General features: G+C 43.8%; 1 protein-coding gene across 4 annotated transcripts in view; it reads right to left on the reverse strand.

The window, feature by feature from the left end:
• Positions 1-12,043, reverse strand: part of FUNDC1 (FUN14 domain containing 1) — a 161,836-nt gene that overhangs the window by 31,255 nt on the left and 118,538 nt on the right. For all 4 annotated transcript variants that reach the window (XM_085622958.1, XM_085622960.1, XM_085622959.1 and 1 more), the window contains exons 3-4: positions 6,260-6,335; positions 2,971-3,099 (exon numbers count right to left, since the gene is read on the reverse strand). In XM_085622958.1, coding sequence (XP_085479084.1) covers positions 2,971-3,099; positions 6,260-6,335 — 205 coding nt within the window. The remainder of the gene's footprint in view (positions 1-2,970; positions 3,100-6,259; positions 6,336-12,043) is intronic.

Consider the following 12,043-nt stretch of genomic DNA (forward strand, 5'->3'; position numbering starts at 1 on the left):
TCGGAGTCTTGTTCCTGTTCAGATTCAGACCCGTAACTGTGGATGGATACGGATCCTTCTTGGGCTGCAGATGATTCCTCATCTTGATCGTGCAGACCGAAGATATCTGCAGTGTCGCCGTTGTTTTTGCACTGCATCTCGAGACAGAGCGCACGCTGGTCGCAAAGAGTTTTTTCACCGGAACGATTTACACGCTTTACAAATATCTTGTTTATGCTTGGGCGAGAGGCATAGGTTACAGACCGAATGGAGATCTGTTTGGGGATATTTGGAGGAGCACTGCGGACAGAAAAAGAACTGAGTGCAGTCCATTAGCAGCTCATTTTCTTACTGAGCTGACCGAGTGGGAACTATGGACTCGGGCATGGCCTGTAGGCCAAGAGATTATTTTTTCGATCCTGACCCGTCGAAGATATTCGAGATGCAATATAAACTACAAAATAGAAATAATACCGTTGAATGTAGAGGACTAGTTAATGGAAAGAAGGCCGAAATGATGATCTCGAACCGGAGTGAGAGGGAGTACAGCCGAACCAGTTGGTGGAAAAAAACAATCTAAAGGTGGAGTTGATGCCCATGCGCATTGTTACCAAATGGAGGAGTCGCATTGCCTCACGAATCAAAGATAATTCTTCGATGAGAAACTTGTAATCATCCGAGCCCAACACTAGATGGTTGACTTATGCAAAGCATGTGTATCTACAGTCACATATGCCTTGAACACATTGCTATAGCTACATAGTGTTGAGATGTAAGACAAGAAGAGCTCATGCAACTCCACAATAGACTCAAACAATGTAATCACCCAAGAAGGTGAAAAAGAAGACAGCTAAAGGGCACAAGCCACCAAAATAGATGAATATGTGATACAGAAAACACAGGAGTCCCAAGGAGGAACACCTGACCCTCATAAGTACAGATTCTCCATGCAATCAAGATATTCCAGAATGGTGCTGGAGAGCACGACAGAAACAATATACCCAGAAGTTAATCTACTCAGAGTAGACTTTAGAAAAGTGGTGGATAAGACCCAGAAGACAGAGTAGGAGCTGCAAAAAAACAGTGTGATTGTTGTCGAGAATGACCATGCTTTGGCAAATGGGTGGACGATACTGAAGGCTGGGCAAGAAGGAATCACCTCTGATTTTTGGAAAGAGTGGAGGGTCTTTAGCAGAACTGTCAAGCCAAAGAGAATGCCCACATTTCTCAATTGAGCAAGCTCACACAGCACTAACACCACAAACTCGCACTCAAACAGTGCATAACAGAGAAGAAACAAAGGCTGTAAAAAGGGAGGATGAGAAGGAGGATTGCAGCACACAGAGCATCCCTCCCAATGAGAAGCATTGCGATCTCCCGCATGTGGATCCCAGTGTTCTCATGAGCTAGCATTGGTGAAAGTTGTGGACAGTGGTGGAGGTAGGGGCTGATAAAAGTCATAAGAACTGGCTTATGAAAAATCAAAAGGTGATTTGGCAGATTGGTCAGAGATGATAAAGCGGCTGTAAAACTAGCCCGGATGGAAGATCATGATGCAGGACAGTGATGTGATATGGGCGCCTAAAAAAATGAATTGGAAAAGGAATAAAAACTGTGGAATGGATAAAATGAAGCGTGTGTACATATTAAATATGTACCCCAGTGTAAAAAATAAATAATAAAGAAACATTCAAATTGAATCACCAAAATCCAACAAGGTGGAATGTGTCATGAAAGTCACAGTAAGTGGCATGTTCCAAGATAAGTCTGGACAAGTGAGAAATCGTCGTTCAGCGCGGAAAGAATTCCAATACAAAGATACTAGTTTTGATATTTATGTGTGATGACTCGTGTTTGGGACTCCGAGTCAGGTAAATAGAGAACAGTGACAGCCAAAAAGTGTTTCGACCCCTTTACATGGCCATCCGGCCTGGGGCTTGTTGCGATTCGACATAAGTGGGAATACAGCAAATGAGAATTGCTATAACAGACTGACAGGAGTCTCTACATTTTTTTGGGATGTCACGTTAATAGTTCACAATAACAACACAATACCGCTTTTGGAAAAAAAACGTTTGCGATATCTAGCAGAAATATTTTTGCAAATGAAGCAGCATTCATATCTTAGCTGTTAATTATTTTCCGGGATCTGGGCCGTCTTATTGACGGTGGTTGTGGTTTTGATTCAAAAGTTCTGATTTAGCCTTCAGAGTTCCCATCCGCTCCTCTTATAGGGCCTCATGTAGGTAACATACTATTTACCGATTCATAAATACCGAATTTTACCGATTCGGTATTTATGAATCGGTAAATAGTATGTAGGTAAAAAAATCGGTAATTATTACCGATTCGGTAAATATCGGTATTTATGAATCGGTATTTACCGAATCGGTAATAATGCATCCCTTCCCATTCATTCCTATGGGCCTGCAGGCCCATAGGAATGAATGGGAAGCCAGTTACTATTACCGATTCGGTAAATACCGAATCGGTAATAGGGGAGGCATTATCATGCGTGGCAGGGTGTCACATTGACACCCTGTTGCACCCCTGATTCGTGCATGTGTGCACATGTGGCGCACATACATGCCCTAAGGGCATGTATGTCTGCCACATGGCACTTTACAAATAGCACAAAAATGCTTTTTGAAAGGTATTCGTCATTTACCATCAACTTGTAGTTGGTGGTAAATAACGAATCCAGACACCAATAATGCACTCACTTGAGTGCCCCCTACACAGCATTTCTGGATTCGGTAATTTACCGAATCGGTATTTTACCGATTTCTTAAAATTCCGATTCGGTAAATACCAAATCCAGAAATCAGCCACCTACATCTCAAGTGCCTCAATACCGGTCGGTAACGGGATATTTACCGTATTTCGGCCGTTACCGACCGGTATTTGGCTACCTACATGAGGCCCTTAGTCCTTTCATTAAGGTACCTACAACGGATTTCGTTACTATACTACAGATTCGATGCGACTTACCTCTTCAATAAGGTTGTTAATTTCCGGTGCTGCCTTGTTTGCCTGTTTTCTTATCTTTCGCTTGGCTCGAGTTACATCTTTTTCAACTCGTTTCCAATCAATTTGTACATAACCACTGTGACTAGCAATCTGAAAAACACATACAAAATGGTAAAAATCTCACCAAAACGTACAAGGTACAACAAATCCTAGAAATGCGAAGCAGACGCTAAAAAATATAGCAGGTTTATGCATATAGGACACTAGACATACTGGCCATCAGGTGCTACTGCACTTCAGCGAATAGCACTTTATTGGAGCTGCACGACATCCTGTTAACTAAAACACCAATTTACTTCCGAATCCCCACAACCAGAGACGTGTACTTTCTCTGCGTGCAGTAACAGATGGAGATGAATGAATTGCTGTAAATATTTTAGGTGTGGCCTAAGGTATACAGCGTGGAGCAATGTATCAGCCTACTTCATCCACTCCACGTGGCAGCAATTTGCCTCACCACATGTGCGTATCCACCTGAAAATAAGTGCACTTCAGTACAATGGCCGTTTTGGCTGCGGAATCATGACCGACTTTTATATTTTTTCCAATTTTTTTTTTTTGCACATTGAATAGGTTAGCACAAAAAAATGTATAGCCAGACCTACTGGCTTTGCCAATAACCGTTTGTTTAATTGTACAGTTGCAGATTATTTCACTATTCAAAAATGCATTTCTTCCGGTTGACTACCATGCCTGCTTTTCAAATAAACTGCAAGTCAAAGTTTTAGAAAAGGAGCTAATGTCAATAGTTACAGGAAGAACTAAAAACATTCAACTACCCTCTCGTCTATTGAGGGATTTGCCCTACACAGCAGACAGATTTTGATGCAACGAGCTCTTGGGATGACGCTCTAGAAATGCTGGAGAAGAAGGCTTTATGTATCTTCAGAACCTGGCTCCTGGCCATCTCCCAGGTCACATCTATACCCTTGTCACATACCTTAGAAGTTCTCCACATCCACCAAGTCAATAGGTGCAGAATCAAGTTGCTTTCCAAAGGGGAAAGCTCCTATTCCTTTCAGGGCTCCCACATGATGTAATGGCCTATCTCTAAAACCGTGCACATAAAAAAACCTGATGTTTTTCAGAAGAGCCCTACTAAGAGCCCTACACTTTTCTTTTTTTGCTGCATTGGTTGTATTTTCGTCCGACCTGTTCTAATGTAGGTAGAGTTTGTAGGGAATGTCGGGAAATCAGTCAAGACCCTTGGACAGCCCGTACAGCCAAAAAAGTTGTTCAATAGTTGCCCTCAAGAATATCTGCAATCAGTCCTGCTCATGTGGCATCAGGACCAACTGGAGGCAGCAGTGAGGCATACCAAAAGGTTCAGAGAGAGTGACCATGCATAATTATGGCATCGGTTTTACTGGAACTTAGCTCAGATGAACTGGCACTCATGCAGGAAGCAAGTCGTTCCTTAAAAGAAAATCTTAGCGGAGGCTCTGAGAACCGGACAAAACGTCCAACAAGAAGTGGGCCACTATACTGCTATTACATGCTGAACATACACAAGTACTACAATTACTTACTTACCAGTGTAGGACTGGTTTTTCGGGCTGTCTGGAACTGCCCCATGGGCTACCCCGCAAGGATCAGTGTGTGAACTGTCTTTTCCTTTTTTTGGGGTCCTGTCGCATACTAAAGGATCCTAAAAACGGCTCTCACTTTGTGTACCTGCTATATTTACTATGCAATACTTTGATTTACCTAAAACATACTTGGTATGCACTAAATAAACTTGTTAAAATTATCTGCAGTCCGTTTTAGTGACGGGGGTTCCACATCATGGATGGGAAGCTTCAACTGCACAGAGATCTTTGCAGTCCATGACATGGGTTAGCAATCCAGGCCCAGTAGGACGCCAGCGTATCACATGGCCATATCATGTGGACAAAGTCGGCCTCATCATTGCAGTATCGGAACAATGTGAGGAGACCCCAGGAAAGATGTCAGATTCAATGGGAGGTTAAGTAGGCTATATTAAGAATATTATTGTATACACATAAAATGTGTGTTGATCGAGAACCTGTTTAGGTATAGGAGGATCTTCCCCCAGTCCAAGTTCTTTTACACTCTGTATATGGAAGTTGTCCACTGTATGTGGAGTTTGACCCCAATAGATCCATAAGATGTAAATCATCTCTATAGAGCCATCCAATGAACTGCTTGTTGTTACTGATGATGAACAGAGTTTGACGCAAATCGTGCACAAGTGGTTTAAAAGTTTAAATCTGCGATATGCTACGTAAAGCTAAATTAAATTAATTTACTTAGGCAAGTGACTTCCCCCTTGGAATGTTGCAATCTTTTATGAGGGTGTCAGAATCGATTAGAGTCCCATCTCCAAATAAAACCGTGTCCATCCCCCTCACAATCTACACCCGGGGTTAGTGTTCCCTAAGCTATCCTGTGTGTTTGAGTAAGCAACGCAATTGGGTATCAGGGGCATAATGGAGTATATGTTTATTAACAGTGTACCTCTGTTCCAGGCAGGCCTATGCAATTCACTGTAGGGTGGACAGTTGAATGGGTAGTCCCTTTGTGGGTAACATCAGCCTCTGTAGAGTACTATCAGTGATTATGTCCTCATGGAGGCTGGTCTCCAGCAAGGAATGGCCAGCCAGTCATCAGGAAAACCACTGGAGCTGTGCAGCAAGGTAGCATTTTTCTAAGTCTGTAAGCCCTGCCCTCCCGCCTCCAAAGGCAATTTTAGTGTCAAGATAACAACTCAATATCGCCCTCCAGCTCACACAGAATCCAACAGTTTGTAAAGAAAAGAATCAGGGGCTCTAGTAGTAGCCGGCAGCTCATCATCTTAAACAGTATTTTATAGTCTGAATTTAAAATAGCGGCCTGTAGAAGACCATTTCTTGGGCTCTCCGTGGTTTCGGGCCAGAAGTGATTCATGCCTCCCTGGTGAAGGGGGGCAGGGTAAGTGGTAATTTGCCTTGCATGGAGCACTATAGAAAATTTGGGAACGCCTCAATTTTTAGGAGTGCCAAGTGGGTCATGACAAAGGCGGCGAAGTCCAAAATTCAATCTGTGTATTAAAGGTTCATACTGTTTTGCCTAAGTTACCATCATAGAGGTCCTGTACAGTTTTTCACATACCAATTCCCAGATAGCTGACTGTTATACGAGTGTAGTAAGAGGAATGCATGGACGAGGTAGTATTAAGTTTCTGGACACAAAGTGTGCTTGACAGAGAGTTGCCCTGTTCATATATTTCCCAAACACATATTGAAAATACCTGTAGCAGGAGAAAACCACCACCTACTGCTGTGGCTGCAAGCTTTCCGACTTTCTGGAATAAAAATCCTGCGCACCTTAAACGAGATGAAAAATAATAATAGTTAATGGAATGCCCAACCTGTAATTCCACATGCCATGAAATTCGAGTCTTTTCTTTTCAATTTATTAAGAAAAAGATACATAGAGCAGTCATCTGTGAGCACAGTTCCAGTACAAATCCAGACCAAATGACGATATGATAATGCACAAGAACAAAGGTGCATGGTCTTTTACATTTGTCAGGTGCTGCTGATGGAGACAGATACGTACAACACTATCTACAGCCATGCAAATTCCAAAGCTACCTGAGGGTTTCATCACCTGTCTGTACACCCCTGTATATAACTTCTGAGGCTAGTTGAGGACATGGGAAGGGGCAGTGAGGATGATCCCTCCAAATGTATCTGCAGTCCAACTGCAGCCATGCCTTGTCCTGCTGTCCAGCTGCTCTGAGGCGATAAACTGCATGGGAGTTAGCAGAGTTCTTGAGGCAAATCATCCCTCAATGTCACTTGAATACTACATTTACCCTTTGTCACCTCTACAGTGTGAACACATGGTTTGATTCTTCAATAAGGCATATTTTAGACAAACTGCATTTCATTTCCAATCCTCACAGTTCTCTTTCACCTCCCTACAAATTTCCACCATGTTGCATACCTCCACTATTATTCCACCCCCTCCCACTTTTCAGTTTTTAGAGGACTCGGAAGAGGAGGTATTTCCAGCAACCCTTCCTTTCCTGGTGAACTAACTGAATGCGGTTGCATAACATTTTGAAGCAATGTTCTCACATTAGCCACATACTTCACTACCTTTTCTTCTGTTATGGTGCATTTCATAAGCATCTCTTCTTCAACTGCCTGCTCTTCCACATTCTTTCGCCATCTTACCACTTCAAGCCAAGCACTTGAATTCAGGCACATGCCTGTCCTTCACTTTGAAAACAACATTCCCAGTATCAATTTCCTCTTTTTGATTTCGGGGTCAGCCCTAACAAGTACTGCCGGGGGTTCAGTGGAGGTTGTCGCCCTGGCACCATACCTAATCTAATCACCAACTCACCCAAGAATCATTGAATTTTAGACCATGGCTACTTCATGAAGTCCACCCTTTACCCTCACACGAACTGCATGTGGATCAACATTCAGGATATATTTTACTAGGCACTTTGGGCATCGAATATGTGTTTCGTAGATAAATTGTACCAGTTTAAATGTGGCATTTTAGCAAGTGTTTCTGATGCATGTGTGCCTGCCATAGTGTATTCTGTCTCAATGAAACAGGCCAGCAGTTCATACCGCTTTTGTCCCTAACAATCAGTTAGTCCTTAATTTGTGCCAGTGTTTGCTTGTGATGGGCACCAGTAATTTTTTGATGCCTCAGACTTAGTTTTGTCGGCACACTTTAACTGAAAGTAAGAGAGAGAAAGGCAGAAAATGGGGGAAAGAAGGAAGAGAAAATTTGACAAACAGTGACGAAGGGAGAGAGCAGGGATGAAATAGTACCTGCAAGAGTGATACAAACAGTAGAGTGTAGGTTGGCGGAAGAAAAAGGTACATGGGGGAAGAAAGGGGCATGAGGTGGAATACAGATATATATACCACGCAACTTGCGATTTAAACTTATTCAAACATACATTATACATAGGGCGTACCTTTCACCAGACAAAATCAATGACTATTTTCATCTCAACACCTCCGCCTGTCCCGATGCCATCGAATTGGCGCGGATCTCCTACACATGCTATGGCCTTGCGCCTCATTACAGCTATATTGGCATACAGTTGTAGACACACTAGCAAAATGCACTAAGACGCATCTTCAGTTCAACTAGGAGACCTGTGTGTTGGAATTCTACCCGCGGACAAAGGAAAACAAAGTGCTATCCAGATTCAGAGATCTGGGCTTGATCACGGCGAAACGCCTTATTACCAAGCGATGGAAGCACGCTGACCCTCCAGCGTCGCTCCATTGGGAGAAATCCCTCACAATCTGGGCACAGGCTGAGAGCACTACACAAGGAAGAAACTGTGAGCCTGCGCAAATATCCGATTGCGCAAACCTGAGATACTTTTCTTACAGTGCTCACGCAGCCAGACACCGCAGCTCAACACTTGTAGCTTCCCGACGATGTACCAGGGGTCCCGATACAGTCAAATTCTCCCCCCTCCCTTTTCTTTTCTCCCCACTCCATTGTATCGCCGATTGTCGCTGGGTATTTCTCGGCTGTGTGTAGTGTGTTCAAAACCGCAATGCCCCCCCCTCTCACGCCGTAATATTATCATGGAACTTCACTATTGTTTCTTCTGATTTTACAATGCATGGGTCCACATACACCCTCTTACCAGTCATATCACGTGATCTCTGTATGCTGCAAATGGCGATTTTCTTTTATGTTTTGGTTGTTGGTTACAGTTTATGTAGATGGGTATCACACTCAAACCTTTGACGCAGCCACTGTACATAGAGACAACGTACATTATTTGCATAACAACTTAGTCAGTGACTAAGCAGTGACACGGGAACTGGGCCATATGTTTGTATGTAATAACTTGTTATATAATGCATATCTGATTTCCAGAGCTCCCAACAATGCTGATGTATAATTATTGCGATGCAAGACTCATTAATATTCTGCTGTATGGAATCAAAAAGAACATTTTAATAAAAAGATGTTTAATAAAATGAGGTGGAATACAGATGAGACAGCTTTGCTTTACAGCAACCCTAGCATTTGACAGCACAACTTTGAATCTGTCAGACCCTATTCGTCAGTCCACAGCGCAGGCAGGGGTTAATAACCCCAACCGTAGTGAATGAGATTGTTTGCCACTGGTGCCCCAGGGTCCATCTTACTATGGCTCTGCAACTGGAACAAGTAAAACTCTTTCTGCACTGGACTGTTAGGGTAGCTAGGGCAAGCAGTGAGAGGCTTCTTAGAGAGGTAGTGAGGTGGAAAGGAGCTCAGAACTCACAGCAGACACCATAATGTACTTCAGCTCAGCGCTTATCATTTTAGAAAATAAAGTACAGTAGTTTTAATCTCATAGCAAACTAATACTACACAATTCAATCAAATTAGTACATAGGGAAGCGCTAATCAAGAGGAATGACAGACACACACAACTATTTTATTTATTTATTGAGTTTTATATAGCGCTGGCTAGATCCGAAGGTATCAGAGCGCTTTACATGAGGTACCACAAAGTAACAAAATTACATCAGTTAACAGGTTACATAAGTTACTTGTAAAACATTTAAAGAACATATGAGAGGAGATAAATGGAGCATAGAAGGGTAGGGGGGTAGGGTGAAGGGGTAGGAGGGAGGTACGACGGTGAGACGAAGGAAAGTCTGCCCCAAGCCCGGCTGGTTAGGTGACGGCCTAGGGGGAAGTCCACGGCCTATCTCCTCTTTAGCTATCAGGTAGCTCCACCGGGCATGGGCCAAATAGCAAGGTCTCAGATAAAAAAAATATTTTACAGAGCATAGGAAGACGAGATAAATGGAGCGTGGAAGGGGAAGGGTAAAAGGGTAGGGGGAGAATACAACGGAGAGATGAAGGAAAGTCTGCCCAAAGTCCGGCTGGGTAGGTGACGGCCGAGGGGGGAAGTCCACAAGCCATCTCCTCTTTAGCTAACAGGTAGCTCCACCGGGCATCGGTCAACTAGTTAGGTCTCAACGGTAGGAGGAAGATCCCAAAATGTATGTCATGGGTGAGCCAGGTGGAGGAGGATGGTGGGGGAGCACCCCTAGCCACGCTGGTGTAAGCTCGATGTGCCAGTCCAAGGAGTCCGGTGTGGGTGGAGGGGCTTCTCTATTTGCTGCAGTCCGGTGGAGTGAGAAGGGGGAGGGTGGAGGAAGGGCTTCGAGAGTGAAGATTAGAAGGTAGGAGATTAGTTGTTTAGTCCGTTTGTGTGGAGGCCATGTCGTGGTCAGGCAACTAGGAATTTTGAGATCCCTCAACCGCTGCATCCTGATGATTCTAGAGGACAGGGTAAACTGCTTAGTAGTCTCTACATCTTCAATTGGCCCCATCAGTACCTGCATTAGTAGAGATCTTACGTGGATCGCACGGCCGCCATGTTGTGGCCTCATGAGGAAGAGATAACCGCCATTTTAGGGTCAGGCAGGGCTCCTCAGGAGCGCCTCCCCACTCAGTTTATTTTAATGTCAGGGGACACCCCTCACCTCCGATCCATTCCTCCATGAGCACTTTATTCCTGTTGGCCCTCTATGCGTAGAGGCCACTCCCCACATCAGCTGTTTCACACGCGCTGAGCCGCTACCGTGGTACGTGTTTTGGCACCCTTCTCCGACAACTATGCATTAATCACAGGCTCACAGCACGCACACACAAACACACACTCTCAAGCACCCGACATACACACAGTAGGCCACACTTTCTTTGAGACAGATAAAAAGGTTTAGTCACATTATCAAACAAAACAATGTCACTACCGTTTTATGGGTGACAGTAGTAAGGAATGCTTGGTGCACGCCTCCTAGTCACAGAACAGGTCCTGGAACTTATGTTTTCAGAGACAGGACAAGTGTAACAGAGGGGCCAAAATACAGGTCAGGATACCAGATTCACATGCAGTCGGACACTCAGAGCAGGGGAACATACCTGTATACCAAACAGAGACTTTCAGAAATCTTTTAAACAAATTAAGCACCATCACCAGGAATGACCCTAACTTTGCTATTTCATATTGCCCTACCAAGCTCAGTCTTCTCCCTTTAGCAGTGCTAGCTGTTTTTATGGTGTTGCTATCTCCTCTAGCGTTTCCAAGAATTTGCTCCAAGTATCCCTGGCGGTTCGGTCTAGCCTTGCATAATACAGCAATTTTCTTGAATTTCTCCAGTTTCTGCAGGAATGTTTGTACAGATGTTTCTATCCAAGGTAAATATATTAGTGTCATCAGTATACAATGAAATGAGAGGCAGGCAGTGTCTGTGTACCTTATTCAGCCAGGCGTTTCCAAAGTCTACATGTTAGGGGCTCCACAGCAAGTGCAAAACAGTGCAAGAAAAGGCAACACAGACAGTGCCTCTTCCAAACTTACAGCATCTCAATACTACTCCCCTATCTTAACTCTTACAATAAATTAGGTACATATTAAATCGGACAAAGCCCACAAAGTCAAGTTCAAAGTTCAGGCTTTGTATAACTGTCAGAATATCCTTCCAACCAATGGTGTCAAAGTTTTTCCTATATACACAGCGGCCAATGCGCAACTTCCCTTGGCTGACCTCAACTGTTGGATAATGTGCACCAGTCACCTTAAACTCAAGGTTGTGTTCCTGTGGCATATAAAACTACATTGGTCCAGTTGACCCAATCCCCCAGTAGCCTGGTCATGTGAATTTTACTTGATATTGGTGAATGGCTAGAATCTCAGCCACTGGTAATTACTCTGTACCATATTTTCTTTTTTGGATCACCACACACCTTTGACAGGAACCTGTCATATGCAAATCAGTCTTGGTCCTGCTCTAAAAACAACAGTTCATCTTAACTGGCAGGCCGGATCCCATCTGAGAGAGAACATAAGCAACCCTAGATTGGTGTAGCCTATTTTGGCTTTGTCATTAGGGTGTAGTTTGAGTCCTCACGCACAAAGTGAGCGCCGGACCCACACGGGGGCATATCCATCACGCTTAGGGCATCGCACTGCGGACAACAAAAGAGTGATGAGTGGATTGTTTGAAACAGTTGCTGGTAATTACTCTGCATC

This window comes from Triturus cristatus, chromosome 8, assembly GCF_964204655.1.
Source record: "Triturus cristatus chromosome 8, aTriCri1.1, whole genome shotgun sequence".
NCBI classification, from domain to species: domain Eukaryota; kingdom Metazoa; phylum Chordata; class Amphibia; order Caudata; family Salamandridae; genus Triturus; species Triturus cristatus.